Raw genomic sequence first — 22,390 nt, forward strand, 5'->3', positions numbered from 1 at the left:
GGATGGACACAGCAGTTTTGGGCGGGCAGACGAAGCTTACCTCTTCAAAAGGATGACGGGAGATGGCGCATTGCCACAAAGAGGAACGGAGATATGCATGATGGCGCTAGTCAGATATGAGTCAAATCTTGTATTCTCATTGTGGTCATCAACACAAACTAGATTAATTAGGTTTTTTTCCAATCAACTGAGACTTCAGAAGTTCTGCAGAAAATTCATTATTTTATTAGATGCGTTTCTTAAAGGGTTAGTTCGCCCATTTAAGACATGAAGTTGTATGCAATCCTTACCAGCACTATAGTGCATACACACTGACCCACTCTGTAGTCACCTCCCTGGTCAGAGTTCTGGCCGCTGGAAGTTTTTCAATAAAGTACTCCCGGTTATTTTCCGGGGCCACAAAACTGTGCGTTTTTACGTGAAAAAAGGATTTGCGTTTCAAAGCTTGATTAATTTACCACACAAAAAACACGCCGGTCAAAATTCATACCTCAGTTTTAATCGGCACTATTTTCTATCCATTTCTATCAATCCGCGCTGCTGTCAACGTCAACAGTGCGCACGTTCCGATCAGCTGTTGATAGCGCGACTCGCTGATAACATGTCTGACTGCGAAACTTCTGATGATGAAACCAATTTTAGCACAATGTCAGACGGATCAGATGATGAAAGTAATTTTAGCACATAGATTGCAACACAAAACCTCAATTGTGTTTGTGTTCAATCAAATAGTTTTCTCAGCAAATTGTACCAATATCCCTATATACTGTTTTTATATTAGACATCTTTTCACGTGTTTTATAATGGAGTCTAAACATCAGCTTGTTTACCGTACAGTTTAGACATGGGATCATAAAGTTAGTAAATAGAGCTTACCCGTGGTACTGGTACAGCAAAACTCTTTAATTTTCCTTTCCTCCTTGGTTGGGGATGTAATCGTCTTCGCTGAAGTGAGCACTACACACACGAAAATCCTTTATTCTGGATATTTTAGCTCCCGCAGAGTAGCCGATGGCAACCAGCCAAAGCTGTCTCATAGTTATATTCGAAACAGGAAAACGATGGAATCTGAACTTTGATCCCGGCACATCCTTGTGGTCACAGCCTGGGAATTTACAAGTTCGCACCATTGTTAATTTAATACTTTTTACGTCGTTGTCAATCGATTGTGTAAACACTATGGAACAGGTGATCGGAACGTGCGCACTGTTGACGTTGACAGCAGCGCGGATTGATAGAAATGGATAGAAAATAGTGCCGATTAAAACTGAGGTATGAATTTTGACCGGCGTGTTTTTTGTGTGGTAGATTAATCAAGCTTTGAAACGCAAATCATTTTTTCACGTAAAAACGCACAGTTTTGTGGCCCCGGAAAATAACCGGGAGTACTTTATTGAAAAACTTCCAGCGGCCAGAACTCTGACCAGGGGGGTGACAACAGAGTGGGTCAGTGTGTATGCACTATAGTGCTGGTAAGGATTGCATACAATTTCATGTCTTAAATGGGCAAACTAACCCTTTAAAATCTGTATTTTTATCTTGTTTTTACATCCTTAAATGGGAACTTGAATGTTTATCTTAACTAGTAGCTACAATGTAAAGTTTATGCAACAATAACATGCTACTATTAGTGTCTTACCTTAAAAATCGTTCTCATAATCAAATCGTGTTCTTCTAATTCTTCTGAGGTAAATCCAAGGTAAACAGCACAGCACAAACAACTCGATAAAAAGCAGAGCAGGACTGAACTCGCTTATTCTTTGTTTTGAGGTGATGAGGGCAGTAACAGCTCTGCTTTCCTCCGCGTGGATCATTTGCATATGAACAGCTCTCTCGCGCGTGTGGGCGTGGTCACATTAGCGCTAATCAGCTCGGGCTGAAGAAACTTTACATGTCGTTGCTTTCATACGAATTACTTAAAGGAGTAGTTCACTTTTTAAAAAACTTTTGCTGATAATTTACTCACCCCCATGTCATCCAAGATGTCCATGTCTTTCTTTCTTCAGTCGAAAAAATTCATTTTTGATGAAAACATTCCAGGATTGTTCTCCATATAATGGACTTCAATGGTAGCCAAACGGTTCAAGGTCTAAATGACCGTTTCAGTTCAGCTTCAAAGGGCTTTAAACGATACCAGACGATGAATAAGGGTCTTATCTAGAGAAACGATCTGTCATTTCAAAAATAAATAAAAAAGTACAATTTTTATAGGCTGAAAATGCTCGCCTTGCGAACTCTCCTGTTCGAACTCGTTCATCAAAATGAACACATTTTTTTTGAGTCATTGACTCGTTCATCAAAATGAACGAATCTTTTTTCGAGTCATTGACTCGAAAAAAGATTCGTTCATTTTGATGAACGAGTTCGAACAGGAGAGTTCGCAAGGCGAGCATTTGTGCCTATAAAACTTTAACTTTTTTATTTATTTTTGAAATGACCGATCGTTTCGCTAGATAAGACCCTTATTCATCATCTGGTATCGTTTAAAGCCCTTTGAAGCTGCACTGAAACGGTCATTTAGACCTTGAACCGTTTGGTGCCCAGCAAAGTGCATTAAATGGAGAAAAATCCTGGAATGTTTTCATCAAAAACATTAATTTCTTTTCGACTGAAGAAAGAAAGACATGGACATCTTGGATGACATGGGGGTGAGTAAATTATCAGCAAAAGTTTTTTTAAAAGTGAACTAATCCTTTAAACAGAGAATATTTGTTTTACATCATTTAAAAATGGAGACTTCAAGCTTCGTAAAGACATGTTTTATGTCACAGTGACAAGCATTTGCTGAGTTATAGGTCATTTTCTGTCGCGTTTCAGAATGAACCTCACATTGAGAGAGAACGCGCATCATGTTTATTTTCTTTATTTTACGAAAAACACAACATTTTTTTTTTATTATGAGTGTACACAAATAAAAGAAGACATTTAACAGTTTTGAATGATGTGTAACACTTATATGTAAGATCAAAATCAACAGAGTATTTTGAGTTTGTTTTGCACTGATAAGAAAAAAAGCGAGCAGATCACGCCGGCGTGATTGCCGACCCCAACAGCAAGATTCAAGAAATGTATTCTTATTAAAGCTACTAAAGTTATTCAATCAAGAGCAGTACGTGATTTTCTGTTGTTTCTTTTGTTTTTTATTCATATTAACAGCATATTTAGTAACAGTAGGTACTGTATATTATGCTGCTTTCACTTTAATACACAGATCTAATATACACATGCAATTTCTTTCCCAGCTGTTTACGTTCACAGGCATAATTGATGTTTATGTGAACTTTGTTTGACATTCTCTGTGTGTCTTTGACAGCTTAAACGCAAGAAGACGTGAAAGAGAACTTAGTTTAAAACTCACGGGACGCGCCGTCTGACATCCAGCTCTCTGTGCGCGTGCTTCGGGTGTGTGCGCTCAGAAATCCATCAGATGTTTAAACTGATATGGCTTTAAAACGCATGCGCATAATAAACTTTCATGATGATGAGAACTGCAATGCCACGTGAGCGTGACCGGGATAGAGATGATAATCAAAACCAAACATTATGTTTTAGTGGTTGGCAGAGTATCTGAGGTACGAGCTGTACAGGCTCCGCCCTCTTCTGGATAAAGGGGGGAGCAGCAGCTCATTTGCATTTAAAGATACATGCACGAAAACAGCATGTTTTTCCTTCCATTAAAAAAAATTGTCATTTACAACATGGTATTATAAATTATCTGTGGGGTATTTTGAGCAGAAATTTCACAGACACATTCTTGAGACACCGGAGAGACATATTACATCTTCTAAAAAAAGGCATAATAGGTCCCCTTTAAAGAAAAATTGTACCCACAAATTAACACTTTTATTTCAGTGTCTTTTCTCTCTTAAACATGTTCTTCCCCTCCCGCTTGTTTAAATTTCATGCTGCTCAGGCGAACTCACCCTCAGACATGTGTTTTACTTCATTAAAAGAGCGTGTCGGGTGTCTTTAGTGTCACACGGGCTCCCTGTGCAACATCTGTGTCATCTTTCTCTACTCAGAACAGCTGCATTAAATTTTCACGCACCCTGATGCAACACTAACACGCACATGCATGCAAACACTTTTAAGCTCGATCAGGGGCGATTTAAACTCTCTCGACAGTGACAAAAATACTTCTGCCAAACCATTGTGAAGATAATTTGTAACTGCGTCCTGCCCTGGTGCCAGTTTGCTGCTTTTGTAAACAAACTAAAAGGGATATTTCAGCCAAAAATGACAATTCTGTTATTATTCTCTATCCCACTTTTTTTTTCATGGAACATAAAAGTAGAAATATCTAAAGAATCATTATGCAACTCTTGCCCAACAGTAGTTCATTGTGAATAGGGGCTGCCAACTTCCAAATAATTATTTTAAAAAATCCCCACCATAAAAGTATGAAAAAAAAGGTAATTTTTCATTAATTTCTCACAAATTCCATACTTATTAACTCTTCATTTGTATTTCATTTCTTATAACTTGTGACTATTTTTCACAATTGCTACTTTATTTCTCACAATTGTGACCATCTCATAACTGCAATATATTATTTCTCAAAATTTTACTTTTTCTTAAATTCTGACTGATGTAATTGTTATTATCTTTAGTGTGAATACATATATCATATTGTGGCTTTATATATCATAACTGTGAATTTATATCTTACAGCTGCACCTTTATTTCTCGTCATTACAACTTTATATCTCAGAATTGCAACATCATATCTCAGAATCTGTGTAATAACAAAACAATCGCAATATGCACCTTTCTCGTAATTGGAACTTTATTTCTCAGAATTGCAACTTCATATATCTCACAATCTCACAATATTTCTTATAAACTTCCTCACAATTATTTGTTTTAGTCCCAATTATTTATTTCATACTTTTAGTTTAGTCCTTTTTTAGTCATTGTATGGTGAGATCTTTAACTCTTTTATCGAGTTCCACAGAAAAAAAAACAATGACAGAATATTATTTTTATAGTGAACCGGCCCTTGTATTCTAACTGCTACACAATCGCATTTGCACAATGTGTCCGTTTAAGGCTGAAACATCTTCTCTCATGTACATTTCCCTAATACATGCAGATTGTGCTGGTAAACCTGAGTGGTTTAATACTGCGTATCGTACTTGTCACCTTATTAACTAAAGATCTAGCAGATTCCATACTGTGCATGCTTAGCTGTAGCAGGATGACTCATGCATACAGATGGTGAATGTCTTTCGCCTTGTTTAGCCTCTTAGACATGGTAAATACATTGTTGCACCGAATTTCCTCTTGCATGAATGCAAATGCACAGCAGTAATGTTTCTTGTAATAAAAAGGTTTGGGCCTGAATGCTGGGAATGAATCCTATAGATTCCTTACGGTGCTCTGCAGGCGATCTATTAGCCTTCGCTGTCAGCTAGTTGGCACGCTTCTAAGACCAGCAGCGTGCAACAAATCAAAGTGTTAGCTTGACTGTACGGCTTTAATATGCTACGTGAGCATGCTTATTTGCATAACTAGTGGCCAGGGCACAAGAATACCCTGTTAAGCTCTGAATAAACAGGAATGGCAGAGACACCATGTCCCTCACATACTGATGAGTCCCTGCTGTCATAGTCACCCGTAATGGACAAACAGCCCAGCGATTTGACTATAGTTGGCCATGGTGTTGTCATCTGGGTAATGGGGCAGGAGACAGGGAGTTTAGGAACATCACAATATGTACCATTCCAAATGAAGGCACCCGGGACCCGGAACAAAACAGGAGATTCGTAACAGATGCGGAATAGAAAGCATTCAAACCTCACCTGTGGTGAGACCAAAGGCATTATGGGATAGTATTCAGGCATACATGACCAACAATAAAAAGTTGAACTTGCTGTGTGCTATAAATAAGCCAAAAAAGAATTAAATCTAACATGAGGATAAATGACAAATACGAATGTCCAAGATAAAGAAAAGGAAAAAACATTTAAAAATCCTACAGCCCCATACACTTTAGAATGGTGGTAAACTTCATTCATTCATTCAAATATCCAGATTTTTTATTTATTTATAATAATATTAGGTTTTGTGTGAATCGCCCTAAACCAGCCTTGCCTTGTCATAAAAAAAGTTAGCTGATATTTTCATAGACTTATTAACCTTGAGGGTCTGTGTCCTTTCTGTGAGCTGGACAATGACATCACTCTTTTCTATTGCTGCTTTATATAAATTGAACTCATTTCATATTTTAATTATCTTTACACAGTTATTGAACAGAACTGAATCAACACTGAATGACTTCAGCTGAACAATGACACTATTTTCTTTTTAGAGCTGCTTTAAAAGCAGGATTGAACTCTGTTTGCATCATTGAATCATTATGTTCCTGTTTATCCCTGTAACTTTGAAGCAAAAAAAAAAAAAAAAAATTTGTTTCTGCATGTTTCTGAATTTTGGCTACTACATGATTTGGTGGACAAATGCTTTTCAATTTTTCAATTTTTCAAATTTCCAAATTTTTTATTTGCAGTTTTCACTTATAAACAATCAATAATAAAATATTATGTTCACCAGCTTAATAAGGTTTCCAAGAATTTATTATTTTAATGAGACTTTTCTTTTTCTTCATTATAATATCAGGACAATTGTGTCACCCTGATATTTTTTGACTTTTTAAATTAATTTTAATGAAGTAATTAAAACATATCAAGATGTGGATTTACCTCAATGCATGTGAATGTACATTTTTTTAATGAATTAATAATAAATGAGCAACATGTCATTGACCCATAAGTCTGTTCATGGCATCCGCTCTGGGTGAACTGTTCCTGTAAGACAGTGAAACCCATTGAACAGACCGTACGTCTGTCTGTCGTATTTTTCATTCGTGTTAAATTAAATATAGTGTCTACCCTGACTATGGTCCACGTCTGTCACTTTGCCGTGCTGAAAGGTGTAGTTATGACTTGTCACACACCCTTTCTCTCCCTCACACACACATTAGTCTAGATTTATGTACATGCACTGTTCAGAATTCACTGAAACAGTTAGTAGTTAGTATATTATAATTAATCAATGCCACCTCACTGCAGATCTGTTGGGAGTGGCCGAAGGAAGGAATAGCTGTGAACGAGAGTGTGTGTATGTGTGTGAGAGAGAGAGAGAGAGAGGGACTAACCCACTGAGCTGGAGAGTGTCAACGGGTAATGCTATGGTACCACTGGGTGCTCATTGGAAAGGTTTGACTCACCGCAAATGTCTGCCTTATTGTACAGGATTCACCCTGTTTATCATTTGTATGTCTTTTCATTTGGATAATCCACTGCATTCCACTAGCATAAACATCCTGGACTAAATATTTATCTTCTCAGATGACCGCTCTTTACCTCTGACACACATTATAAATCAGTACAATGTGACACTTCACTTAATCAGAGAAGTCACTTTCAGTCGATAGCAAATCAAAATGGACCATTTACTATCTTAAAGGGATATTTTACGCAAAAATGAATGAAATGAAAATGAAAATGTCTGTCCCATAAGGCTTTCATCTTTAGAAAACAAATGATGATCTTTTTAATGAAATCTGAGAGCTTTCTGTCCCTCCATTGACAGTTACGCAACTACCACTATAAACGGTTCAAAAAGTTCATAAAGAGATCGTAAAATTATCCATATGAATTGAGCAGTTTTTCTGAAGAGACTTGATCGCATGCAGCACGTTTGAGCTTCAGCAAGAACCAATGAGGTTCATTCTTGTGTTACGCAGCACGTTTGAGCTTCAGCAAGAACCAATGAGGTTCATTCTCGTGTTACGCAGCATGTTTGAGCTTCAGCAAGAACCAATGAGGTTCAGTCTCGTGTTACGCAGCACGTTTGAGCTTCAGCAAGAACCAATGAGGTTCATTCTTGTGTTACGCAGCACGTTTGAGCTTCAGCAAGAACCAATGAGGTTCATTCTTGTGTTACGCATCACGTTTGAGCTTCAGCAAGAACCAATGAGGTTCATTCTTGTGTTACGCAGCACGTTTGAGCTTCAGCAAGAACCAATGAGGTTCATTCTTGTGTTACGCAGCACGTTTGAGCTTCAGCAAGAACCAATGAGGTTCATTCTTGTGTTACGCATCACGTTTGAGCTTCAGCAAGAACCAATGAGGTTAATTCTTGTGTTACGCAGCACGTTTGAGCTTCTGCAAGAACCAATGAGGTTCATTCTTGTGTTACGCAGCACGTTTGAGCTTCAGCAAGAACCAATGAGGTTCATTCTTGTGTTACGCATCACGTTTGAGCTTCAGCAAGAACCAATGAGGTTCATTCTTGTGTTACGCAGCACGTTTGAGCTTCAGCAAGAACCAATGAGGTTCATTCTTGTGTTACGCAGCACGTTTGAGCTTCAGCAAGAACCAATGAGGTTCATTCTTGTGTTACGCAGCATGTTTGAGCTTCTGCAAGAACCAGTGAGGTTCATTTTCGTTTGAACTAACACAAGAGGTTTGTTCTCGCGTGTTAAGCAGGTCCGGTTCAGCTTCTGTTTAGGTTCTCTGATCAATGTTTAAATGTGTATACAAGCCTAAATTAAATCTGTTCATCATATAAAGCCATCGAGTCTCTTCAGAAAATTCATATGGATTAGTTTTACGATCTCTTTATGAACTTTTTGAAGCTTCAAAGTGGTAGTTGCGTAGCTGTCAATGGAGGAACAGAAAGTTATCAGATTTCATCAAAAAGATCCTAATTTGTTTTCACAAGAGATGAACAAAAGTCTTATGGGTTTGGAACGACATGAGGGTGAGTATTGATGACAGAATTTTAATTTTTGGGTGAACTAACCCTTTAATAAATATGAATTCATTTGTTTGTTATTCCAAATATTCCAAAGTTCTTATTAATCAAAGTGAAAAACTTGCTCCACCTTTGCTTGTTGCTTGGAAAATAGCAAGCAAGTTTTAACCACTCCACTCCAACCACCTAACGAAGAAGGAATGTAGAGGAAAATCAATGTATTATTGGATTATACAATACATCACACATTATACATCTTTTTGGCAACAACGTCTGTTTGGTTAAAATGGCAAGTCATTTAACAACAAATACATATTTATCTCATATATATAGTGTATATTGAATATCATGAAAAATCGCCATCAGAAAATCTTTGTCAGATTGTAGAAGAAAAATGAGTTGCAACGGGTCTTTCATTTCGACAACAATGATCCAACCTCTTTCTCATTCATTTCCAATTTGTCAAGCCACCTGAGGCAGTGGTTTGGATTTTGGCAAGCGCTCCTCTCTTTTTACCCTGGTACCTTTTGATGGTTCTGAGGGTCCTCATAGACTAAAGGTCCAACCCACTTGTCTCCAAAACACACAGATGGGTAGTAAAATGCAATAACCATTATTTAAAAGATCAGCTCACAGTCTCTTCCTGTGCTTTTGCAAGATTGCTTCTTCTTTGTGATTGATGTTGCCAAAAGGACCGATATACTGTATCAGAGAGGTCAATTAATATTGATATTTGCCATCACCATCAGCTGATAACCAATAATAAAAATGTTTTGCTTATTAAGTGGCATTTACACTACCTAATGCACAGATCCAAATTTTTAATCCGATTTTTTTTTTTTTCATTTACATGGCCATGTTAAATGGAATCTTGATGAGCAAGTGCTCTTCACATACGCATGAACACAAATACGCATGTATTTGTACAAAATCGCTTTCCGTATATTAGTGTTGGCTTTACTACTTTTAACATCCCTTGCACTGGCCCTATATGACTATCCATTTCTTCTTAACAAATCCTATGACATTTTAAAGGTCCCCTGACATTGGGGTTATTTTATTATTTTATAATGTTTCCTGGGTTGCCCTTATAATGTTAGTATGTTTTTTAGATCAAAAATAGTCATAATTTAGAAATAAAAGGCAATTTTCCTAGCCTGATTTTAGCCTCTGATTTGAACGCTCTGTTTGAAGGGGCGTGTCTGCTGTGGGATTCAGTGCAACTAGCCACTGCTGTGATTGGCTGACATGCTTGCATATGAAATAGCTATGTATTACATGCGAAACTTTCTCGAATACTTTACTACAGCTATTATACGTTTTTACTATTACAGCTATCGAGATTAACGAATCGTGAGAAGTTTTTAAAGTATTTAGATCTATTCCCATCACATAAAATGTTGCAGTGGTGAGCATTGAGCAAGCAGATGACAGTCTGTTGATCGCGAGCATGAAGATCTCATCTTTGCAACGCAGTTTCTGCACTCTCTCTAATGCTTTCCCCAATGCAAACACGATGATGTACATACAAGAGCTTCGTTGTGCAGTGTAACGTGCGTCATTGATTTCATAACGAGTTGTCCAGATAAACTCGCGCTGTGGAAAGATTGTTCTTTGATCGCTTTCTGTATAATTTTTCAGAATTTAAATACGATTATTTTCATCCTACTAAAAGAAACGATGTGAAGTTGATATTTTAGTCACTGGCTTGACTTACTGATGCATAAACAGTATTGAACGATTTTGAGAGAAAGATTAACTTACCTGTCTGAACTTGAACAATTAGGCTACACATCAGAAATTGTTGCTTGGTAGCTCGATCGATTTATTTTCAGACGTTCATCGAGTTGAGGAAACAGTCGGTGAAATGTTTGGACCATACAAAACTTTGGGAAGTTGTGTCGGCGCATTTCCTGAGAAAATAAAATTAACCCATTGTTTCTTCAGAGGCTCGATGAAGGAACTAAAAAATACTTTTGTGTTCATTTGTACATCCGAACACTGATCAACTGCCATGCTTCGCTCGTTTGCAAGCCATGATATCTCTCGAGGAAAAACTCAAATCTCAAAGCTATTTCTCTAGGAAAAACAAAAATTGCGCCGGCGCGTTCGTACTTCCTGTTCCTAGCTCGTTTTCTCATGGGCGAGCCAAATTCTCCGGGCGGGCAAAGCAGAGAACGGGGAGGTAACCTTTCCTCGTTATGACGTCATAACGAGGAGATTCAAGATCAGCGCGTCTGAGCTGCAGAGAAGAGAAAAATAGCCAAAGCTCGGTTTACACCGATTGAAAATTCTAGACACGAGGGGACCAAATACAGGCTAGGGGAACTAATATTAATGTTAAAAAACCTCAGAAAGTGAAAATTTCATGTCAGGGGACCTTTAAGTAAAGCAGTTTTTTTAAGTAGCTGTGCATTCTGCTTGTGCCCATGCAAAAGCCATTCGCTCTGCTCAGGGGAATATGGGGAAGTGGATTAATTGTGGCATACAAAGAGCTTTAAATCCGATCCGCTGACACAACACATCTCATTTGCACTTGCGAGTCGGGCCTGCATTTGACGTTGTTTATTTATTTTGCTTCCTGTCAGGAGTCTCTTTGTAAAATCTCTTCGTCTGCCACACCGGCAGAGCTCTCTTGTCACTAATGTTCACTTAGTGCTCGGTGACGGTAATCGCGCTTGGTCGCTCTTCACTATCTCTAAGCGTTCACTAATTTGCCCCTTTAAAAGCAATGAACTCTGGTTGTTCAGTGGAAATACATGGAAACTTGGTTCAGCATGATTTGTGTGACAGTACGAGAGATGAGAACACTCCAAAAATACTGATTAAAAAACTACTTTTGCAATGTTTTCCAGAAATAATGTGTGAAAATCCTGAAAACAAGATCAGCTAGAACAGGCTTTCAATGAATGTTAAAAAAATACAGTATTTTCCACATATTGTACATTGTAGCAGCACCTCTCTTCTCAGTCTGTCAGTAACTCTCTGGGGTGCGTTTCCCGAAAGCATCGTTAGCCAACTATGGTTGCAAGTTCCATACTTAATAAATCCTTATCTTGAGCAAAATAAGCAAGCTGACATTCAGTACAAACTGTGTCTTTTATTTAGAATACATACAAATGTCATTCAAGTCTTTTAGTTTGTCAAGAGATTTAAAGCCTCATTTTTTGAAGAGTGCGCATGTGCGAACGTGCTCTAGTACGTAAGAACGAGCCAATGATTGAATCTGGACATAAAGAAAAATAACTTAGAAATAGTCCTCAGATGTCTGTCATTTATATCAAAACATCTAGCGTTAATTCGATCTTAAACAGTTTCATTAAAATAAGTTATTACTCCACCAGGTGCGTGACGTCATAAACCAACGTGGTGACCACTTTGTTTTCGGGAAACAGTCGTGACTTGCAAGTTGATTTCTTCAACGATGCATCGTACTATGGTAGTGAAGCATTGAGTTACGTCGTTGTACGGGAAACGCACCCCTGTTTAGTTCCAGTCTCTATAAATTTGAGATATTTCAAAGATTCTTTTCCACATGAAGACAGTTTATAGTGATGCTTATGGGTGTTATAAGCTTTAAAAATGATGATAAAAACACCATAAATGTAGAATGTATGACTCTTCTGAAGATAGTTTTGTGTGAGGAACAGAACTAAATTAAGTTGTCAGTGAGTTGAGCTCACTAGGAACTGGATAAATTGGTTCATTGAAAAGATCCAGATCAAAAGAATGATTCATTCACTGATTCCTTAAGAGTAAACAGCACTGAGCTTTGTTCAAAACAAGGAAATGATTTGTCGATGAGTTTAGGAAAAATAAAATCGTAGTTCATGGAGTTCTCTGAAAATATTTTTTAATCATTTATGCATTTTCATTTAAATAATGTCAATTTATCTTGTTTTAAGGACATTTACCAGTATTTGTTGTCATTTTCCAGTAAAATTGAAATGTTTTTTGCAGTGCAGCCACATGTGGCATGTTTCTCCTCAACGACTCTCCGAGAGTCACGGCATGAAATGGAAAGGCATATTTGCTTGTGTCACTTATCATAGGAATAGCTGCAGAAGCCTATGCGGGGGTTTTGTGTGTGTGCGCGTGTGTGTGTTCTGCCTCTTGTGTATACACAGAGTGAGTCACCAGCGAGCACAGCACACACACTGGGAAGCAAGACAGATGCTGGGTTTGCACTCGGTGTAAAAAGCTATTACCCCTACCAGCGCGGTTCCTCTTTGAAAACGAGGCGCCACGAGGCAGCTTCTAAATGCAGACGGAAGCAGAGCTTAAAGAGGAAGTCGCGAGTGGGCTGAGAACGATGGGGGAATGAGGGATGTTGGAATGTGTGCATGTCTCTTGGTGGTGGAATCATTATCGGAGATATTTTATGACTATTTAATGACTCTTGTGGTGAGGGGGTGGTTTAATTACTCTAATTAAAGGGAGAGTTCACCCAAAAAGGAAAAATGTCATTATTTACTCACCTTCATGTCGTTCCAAACCTGTATGTCTTTCATTTGTCCTTGGAGCACAGTAGGTTCAATAGATAAACATCAATAGATATTGATGAATATCCTGATTGTTTTTTTTTTTTTTTTTTTTTTTTTTTCATAAAATAAATTGAATGAAGACAGGAACTCTCAAGCAACAAAAAGCACCGTAAGAGTGGTCCATACTGTATGACTCATGTGCAATATTCAGAGTCATACAATAGCTTTTAGTGATCAAAAAAGACCAAAATGTAAGTTGTTTGAAAATTGAACATTCTTCATGGGAGAAGTACTGTATCTCAGATTCGTGAATGAATCTTTCTTTCAAATCTGAACTTTTAAATGAATCGAGTGATTGATTTTGTTAAAATTCTTCATGAGAGAACTAGCAATGTTCGATTCATAAACAAATCATTATTTTGATTCAGATCTTCTTAAAACTTGAATTCAGTTCCCGTTTGAATGATTGTTAACACTTTACAATAGGGTCCTATTAGTTAACATTAGTTAAATAATTCAATAACAATGAGCAATGCAGTATTTGCAGTATTTATTCATGTTTATTAATATTACTTAATAAAATAGAACTGTTCATTGTTAGTACATGTTAAGTCAGGTTCATTACATAACATGGTCACACTTTAGTTTAAGGCTCCAGTTCTCACTATTATTACTTTTGCCTCAATAAACTCCTAATTACTGCTTATCAATAGTTGTAAAGTAGTTATTAAGTTTAGTATTGGGTAGGATTAAGGGATGTAGAAGATGGTCATGCAGAATAAGGCATTAATATGTGCTTTATACTAGTAAACAGCCAATATCCTAGTAATATGCATGATAATAAGCGTATTACCTAAAGTGTTACCGATAATATTTACAGATTCAACTTTTGATTTTAATAATGCATTAGTAAATGTTAAGATTAAGAAATGCTATTTTTCATCATTAGTTCATGTTAATTAATGTGGTTAACGAATGGAACCTTATTGTAAAGCAATGACTGATCTGTGAATAAATCATTTTTTTGAATCAGATCTTTTCAATGAATTATGAATTCAGTTTGAGTCTGAATGGATCATTCACACATCAGACTGATTCTGTTTTTGAGTTCAACTCTGACTCCGGTTGTAGAGGTTAATGTTATCAGTTTTCTTGTCACAAAAAGCTTCAAAAGACTTCATACATAGCACTTTGAATAGGCATAAGTCAACTGGACCACTTTTTGATATTTCATGGTGCATTTGAATAGGGTTTTTTTAAAGCTTGAATTCTCTAGTCCCCTTTCATTATATTTGCATGGAAAAGAGCAACCAGTGCAGTCTTCAAAATTTCCCATTTTGTGTCCTACTGAGGAAAGTAAGTCATACGGATCTAAAATGACTTGAGGCTGAGTGAATAATGGCAAAAAAATTTCATTTTTGAACGACTACCCCTTTAATGACGATTTAATGACTGTTGATGGCTTAATTATTCTAATTAGGAATCTTCAACTTTTCTCATTCTTGCTCTCTCTCTACTTTACCCCCCACAGGTCCCTCACCAGATGAGCACGCTGACCTTCTACAGGTACGAGCAGCCCATAGTGGACTACTGCCAGGCGCATCAACCCCTGCGGCTCAACATGAGTTACGATGGTCCCCCCCAAAGCCTGGAGGGGCTGGAGGAGCTTCCCCCCCGCGAGAGGAGCACCATCCAGACTGTGGCCCTTCCGGCAGTGCCCACCATCAACTCGGGCACCGTGGGACCCTGCTCCCCACCCAGCCAGAGAGCGCCCATGGAGGGGCCCAGCATCCCCTACCCCACCACAGAACGCTCCATTAACTATCCAACAACAGAACGTTCCACCAGCACCCTCACTTTTAGACGCTAACAGCCCCGCTCGTATAGCAAGGCATGATGGGTAATTTCAAAAGAGGCTGTGCCTGGGTGGTGATCCACATTCTGCCGGCATTAACGCAGCTGCGCGTCTGAAAACTGTGCATACTGCTGCGCGCTAACTGTTTCTCGCGAATATAGAGAAGTGAAAATCATTCCCAACGACGTCGCTGGAGGACACGAGGATCTGGCATACGGTACACTTCTATTGTGGAGTGTAGTGTATTCTGGAAAATGGGATTCCATTTGTCTTTTTCCATCTTTTCTTTGTTCCGAATCAAAGGCCAATACATGTTTTGTTGTCCCCGTTCTGCTCAATGGCAAATTAAAATCCAATGCAACATGCATGAGACGTTAAACGTGGCTTTGGTTTCATTCAGCCCTCGCTCTGCACTGACGCTAGGACGGCTTCTCTGAGGAGTAGATAATGGCGATTCTCCCATGCTGAGTGAAGAATGAATAGGAATGTGCAATAAACAAGGTTTTTTTTTATTTTTTTTTGAAGAGGGAGAGAGTGTGAGAACGAGAGAATGAAAAGAAGCAAATTAATGTTCACCAGAGCTCAAAGGCCTCTCGCTGTTATTTTCATTTAGTTGCCAGGGAGTGCTCATAAATGCTGTCATTATTTGATTAAAAAGACAGATCTGTCCAGACATGAGAATGTCAGAGGGAAGATCTGTTTGAGTATAAGAAAACTCATTCATTAAATTAGAAATTAAGTCTCACATGGCAAGGTCTTTCAGTGTGCACATGTACCAAAGATCAAGCTTCTTAGATGTACATAAAGCTTGTGTTTCTTTTCAAAATGTAATCAAATTAATCAGTGTGTCTAACGCATATACTGTAATGTGTGGGCCAGCGGCGTTCACGGCTGACGACATGTTGCCTGATTTTTATTCTGCAGAATTTAGTACTGAAATGCAGAGTAAAAAACATCAAGCTTTGTGTTTGAAGGCTACCTGTTAACTAGATCGTGTGTGTGTATGTGTGTGTGTTTTTTTTAAGTTTAAAAGCTGAAGTGTGTAATTTCTGCAACCACTAGTGTCAGAAATAATGACTGTTTTCCAAAAGGTTTCCTAAACACTCTCTTTATCTGCTATTGGTCAGGAAAACAGAAAACCACGCCCCCAAACTTACACCATTGGTTGAGCTGGTCGGAATGTTCCAACAAACAAACTATGTTTTGATGTTTCTGCTAAACCAACTGCTTGTTCATACTTTTTACTAAATACTCTCTGCATTTAGCTAGCTAAACACAGAAAAATTACACACTTCAGCTTCAAGAAGGTAGAATCCTAAGGGGGAGGAGCAGACATCCCTCACTCGGATAGCATGCTGGAGTTACCATCTAGTGGCAGAAACGCCTTCTTCGCAAGTATGCGACACCACTGTCCTGTTGTACACGCTGCTGTAACAAACTTCCAGGGGGTGGCGTTAAACTGATGTGTTACTATTGAGGTAGCTAGCTGTCATCGAAGAGTGTTCTCTTCAAAACTGTTGCTACGCTATGACAGTTATTGACCTTAATGGAAAAGCTGATGGTGGAAATGCTGGCAATCCACCACATACTTGAATATATTTTTGGCACACAACAATGTGTGAAATGGAGCTTAGCCTGAAGCGTTTACATTCATATACTTGTGTAAAACATGTTTCTGACCAAAACGATCTTTCTAAACCATTTTCAAATGGCTTTTTAATTATCTAAGGGAATGATCTGACAATAACAAAGCTAGAACCTCTAATAAGAGCCTCCAGTTGTATCGAAGAGCTGAATAAACCAAGTTTCAGTTCAGAAAGAGGTGGTCAGTCACCTCAGGTCATGGAGTGTTAACCAAGAGATTTTCTGACTCTAGATGTCACTCAACAAAGCAGCTACACGGATGAAATTGCTATAATTGGATAAAACAGCAAGACATATGGGAGACCGGGGACAACTGCAACTGAAATTTTCCTTTATAACTCGAACTTCTACTACAAATCTACATGACATGGTTTGAAGCAAGAAACGTATATATCTGCCAAAAGTAATATTATCATTAAATTGAATTTAAAACAAGTTGTCAGAGTATTATGGGTTTGATTGTGACAGTGACTTGGGGCAATCATAACACATAACACACATTGTTTTATTAAACCCACTGCATCTCTGATAAGTATGGAAGCTTGTTTCCGCCACTGAATAAAAATAAATAAATAAATAAATAATTGTGACTTTTAATCTCACAATTGCGAGATATGAAGTCAGAATTGTGAGAAATAAAGTCGCAATTGCGAGATATAAAGTCACAATTCTGACTTTTTTTCTCACAATTGCGAGTTTACATCTCGCAATTCTGACTTTATAACACATAATTGCGAGTTTATATCTCGAAATTCTGACATCTTTTCTCAGAATTGTGAGATATAAACTCGCAATAGCGAGTTATCAGGCCAATTCTAAGGGGGGAAAAGACTAACTTTTTTCCCCTCAGAATAGTTTATATCTCGCAATTCTGAGTTTATAACACGCAATTGCGACTTTATTTCACGCAATTCTGAGTTTACAACACGCAATTGCGACTTTATATGACGCAATTCTGACTTTATAACCTGCAATTGCGACTTTTATATCAATAAATCCTGACTTTATATCACGCAATTCTGAGAAATAACGTCAGAATTGCGAGATGTAAACTCGCAATTGTGAGAAAAAAAGTCAGAACTGTGAGATAAAAAGTCGCAATTACCTTTTATATTTTTCATTCTGTGGCGGAAACAAGCCTCCATAGATAAGAGCACTCATCAAACGAATAGTATTACTGAAGCATTTTCACCTTTAGATGTCAGGAATTATGTTTAAAACAAAAAGGGGGAAAATGCTTTTTACTAAAATGTATTATTCGTGTAATTTATTATTTAATATGGAAAAATCTATTTAAACACAATTAAAGATTTTTTTTATTATTCCAAGGTAAAAAATTTAGACAACAGAAGAAAAATACTGGACATCCCCCCCAAAAAATCGATGTTATTTCTCACGAAGTGAAACGATTACACCTTTCCTCGGGCAGAAAGTGATCTCCACTAAACGTGCTGAATACGTGTTGCAATAGCCTCCGGTCTCCCATAGTCATTGAGGGCCTGTTCATTTTTAGTTTGAGTTCAGCTCCCGTGTGGCTTTGCTTTGAACATTACACTATTACTAGTCTAATGGACTACTATGGTCATCCATTAGTAACATTACATTGATTCTGCATCACTCGGTTTGCAGGTTCACACACTGTAGTTCAGCAGAGCATTTTGATCAAGAAACTCTCTGGCATTACAAGCCGTTGTCCAGCCGTGTAGAAGTTCTGTTTGGTTTTTCTTTCTTTTAACCCTCAAAGGACTTTTGAATAACATGAGAATATGGAATTATTGCCTGTAAACTGTTTGTTTTTTTCTTTCACCCTGTGTGCCTGTGCGTTTGGACTTCACACAATGAATGTGGACATGGTACCTCACCACCGGTTATAGTGGATATTGCAAATTTCCACCTGTTCAAAGCCCCCGGAACACCGGCGGGTGGTGACATCATCACCCGTCTTCTCAGGAGCCACGGTAACCACTTTGGCCCCTTCAGAACCCTACTTTGGCATGTTTGTAATGGAAACGGATCGATTAAACGAACGCAAAGCTCCACCAAGACGTCACAGGAAACGTGGTGGAGAGCTGGCGAGGTAAGAAACGGATTTCACACTGTCACGTCTCAATCTCTTCGAGAGAACTGACGCTGTCAAGACGATCAAAGACATTTTGAAATGTGTCCTGATGGTCTCCGGCACCAGTTATCTTCACATGTTTATCTTGTAAATAGAGAGTATAAAGAAACATATTGTTTTGCTTTTTTTGACACAAGTTTTGTGAAAAGGACAGAAGCCTCAGCTGTTTAAACGCGCATCCTGATAAAAAAAATAGACGCTTCTAGAAAGACTCAATATGATCCCTCATTTGGAAGATTGATATTTTTCTATCTGCTGTCTCGTTCGGTTCCTCATCTCATTAGCATCATAGATTTTCATTTTCTTTGTATCACTTCACTGCTGACATCAGTTTGGGAATTGAAAGATTGATATCAGTGCTCATTTCAACGTCTTATAGAGTATACTTTGATTCTACTATGTGCCCTAACCGTTGTGCTCCACCACCAGCCCTCTCTCTTTCTCCTCGGCTTGTATTTGAGAAGCCCAGACCAAATTAAAATAATATCTACTTGTTCAGTGAGAGTGGCTTGTACTTTGCTCCGAGGCTTCATGCATGATGTATCAAGTAAAGGCTTGATGTTGTTAGGTAAAATGCTAATAGGGTTACCTGCCCACCGCATTTCAATTCTGAGTAAGTCGCAAGAACTTTACAACCTCATAAAACGCTCCTTACAGCAAGACATTAGCTCAGTGGCAGCGTTGCAGAAAATCCATAGGACTTTCTGTGTGTCAGGCTGTTGTTTAGGGGGAAACTAGAATATTTCATTGTAATTGTTCTAAATTATATATAAAATAAATATATGAAATGTAAAATATATACTTATTTATTATTATATCATTATTAACTCTTTCCCCGCCAGTTTTTTTTTTTTTTTTTTTACTGCCATCGTTTTTGATAATTTTCACAAAAATTTCATGGCCCCTAGAATATTTTGTTGTATGGATATCTGACCATACAATATATCAAAAGAAAGAAAGAACAGACCCTCTGCTTTTAAACCCCCCCAAAAACGCTGTTTTATTCTAGCTTCATGCATTCTTTTTTTTATCAACACTTGAATGTGGGTAGTTTCATAAAAAAATATATACATTTTGAGCAAAAAGCTGAGAAAACCGCGTTTTGTCAAAGACTACATTCAGATGGGATTCAGAACAATGATTAAAACATAGATGGAGTAGATCGAGTCCATCAACACCTCTAATGCTTGCACAGTCCTGTAGCTCGTCCTGGGTCGACATTTCATTCAGTAACATTAGACAGTTTTGATTTATATGCTGTTTAACGTTGATGATCACGTTATTTTACATATGTATATGATTACATATGCTATCGCTTGTTTCTGCTTCTCCTTCACATGTCTTTTGATTAGGAGATTCAGTACTCCTAAGTTGTGTCATAGCGCCACCTACCTTATAACAGTGAAAACACAGAAAGCCGGAAAATTCCGTCATGGCGGGGAAAGAGTTAAAACATATATAATGCACCAGCTGAGCAACTGCCATTGTGATGAATTAGAATGCTAAAGGATCATTTTCCAACCTGATCTCGCAGGAAAATATAACTATGGTACAAGGTGGTGATTTCATATGAATTTGTATGATTAGTATAATCATTTATATGATTATTGTTGGAATTCTTATGAATTAGCCACCAATTTGCCAAAATGTGCAATAGTTACGAATTGCCATGAGATTGTGTTGCAATTTTCTCCATGTATTATAGACCAGAACTGCAATATTTTATCATTTTTGTCTTAAAATAAACTAGGAATGAGTATGAAAGCATCCGATCCAATCAGCTATTTGGATGAGTTGATAATCTAAGCTCTTAAACTGTCATGCCCAGCAACGATTCTCCTCATCTACAAAGTCGCCAAATCATGAAGCCTTATGTAACTGTCTCTTCCCATTATTCTGACAATTTGCTGCTTTACGGTCATTTACGTAAGGCGGAGGAAGCCCCTGCATCTTCTTTTTGCTTGTCTTTCACATTTTGTAGTTTCCGTTTTGAGTATTTAACCCTCCTATTGTATTGTGGGTAAAAACAATACATTATAAATAGGAGCATTTTGGTAATCAGGCTTTGTGACATTGTGGCAAATATTCAAACATAATTTGACATTTTCAAATTGCTTCTATAAAATAAATATTATGATTTAAATAACTATTTAAAAAACTACTGTCTGTGGTCTGGCCCCTGTGAAGAACCTGATATATACGCAACCATATTTTTAAAAGAAATTCAATCTTATAAATCTGACAGTAAAGACAAAAAAAATATAAATAATATAAAATATTTTTAATATTAAAATATTAATCAGCACAACTGTTTTCAATATTGATAATAATCACAAAGTTTCTTAAACATTAAATCAGAAAATTAGAGTGATTTCTGAAGGATCATGTGACACTGAGGACTGGAGTAATGATGAATTTAGCTTTGAAATCACAGGAAAATTAGTACAATATTTTAAAATAGAAAATATTTATTTGTAAATGTAATACTATTTCACAATATTAATGTATTTTCACTGAATTATCAAATAAATGCAGCCTTGGTGAGTATAAGAGACTTTTCTCAAAAATAAAAACCTCCATGCCCCCAATTTTTGAACGGTAGTATATATATTTAATTTATGAATCATATTTGAGCCCAACATATTTTGCACTTTCAAAAATGTTGTGCCTCACACATTCTATTATGCAGTGATTGTGCGGAATGGGTCCATGCTGATTGTTTTGAATAAATTGTTTTTTATTCAAATCTGTAATCGTAATACACTTTAGAACCAGAAGAAGAAGGAAAAAAAAACACACACATTTTCCTTAATGGGACTAATCCCTAATCAAGAATTTGTGAATTATTAATGGATTTCAGTGCAATCAAAATTAATTTGCCACAAGGATCATAGGTGGGCACAGTTTCATATGACACAAGGGTTAAATCAAAACTGTTTAGTAATGTTTACAAAGCAAAACATTTCCTGGAAGCTTTACAGAAAATATCCAAGCAGGTGCTGTTAAGCTGCAGAAAACAAACACACTAAATGCAAATTTTCCATTAACTTTGTCTCAGTCCATTAAGGATGTGGGTGTAATTCGCTAAAATTCAGAGAGCACTTTGCAGACAAAGAATAGGCCAGTACAGGTCATTCACATAAAAGCTAAATTTGAGTTACAACCGCAACTTCACAGAGTTTCACCCTCCTGTTTGTTTGTTTTAGTCTTGTTCTTTTATTTTCCCCTTGTGATTTGGGTCCCAGTGTCTTCTGGGAACACATTTTTCCTCAAGGGTAGGATTTAAAGGAACAGAGAAGACTTTCTGCTTCGACTCTCAAATGAGTGTCTGATGCAAATATCCAGAAGGACAGGAAGAGAGAGAGAGAGAGAGAGAGAGAGAGAGAGAGAGAGAGAGAGAGAGAGAGAGAGAGAGAGAGAGAGAGCAGACATGTAAACATTGGGGCAAAAGTCTTGGTGAAAGGAGCTATATACAACACGCACACACTAACGCATGCATCTTCTCATCTGGGCAGAAATTGGAGGAGA

At 37.5% G+C, this 22,390-nt stretch overlaps 1 protein-coding gene across 1 annotated transcript in view; it reads left to right on the forward strand.

The window, feature by feature from the left end:
- LOC130087069 (leucine-rich repeat transmembrane neuronal protein 4) overlaps positions 1 to 15,619 on the forward strand; it is a 119,512-nt gene extending 103,893 nt beyond the window's left edge. Inside the window, exon 3 of the mRNA XM_056253266.1 lies at positions 14,776 to 15,619. Within this exon, the coding sequence (XP_056109241.1) occupies positions 14,776 to 15,114 (339 nt within the window). The 3' untranslated portion in view covers positions 15,115 to 15,619. The remainder of the gene's footprint in view (positions 1 to 14,775) is intronic.
- The last annotated feature ends 6,771 nt before the right edge of the window (positions 15,620 to 22,390 follow it).

This window comes from Rhinichthys klamathensis, unplaced genomic scaffold (assembly GCF_029890125.1).
Source record: "Rhinichthys klamathensis goyatoka isolate OS25496 unplaced genomic scaffold, OSU_Roscu_1.1 h1tg000104l_1, whole genome shotgun sequence".
Classification (NCBI taxonomy): Eukaryota; Metazoa; Chordata; class Actinopteri; order Cypriniformes; family Leuciscidae; genus Rhinichthys; species Rhinichthys klamathensis.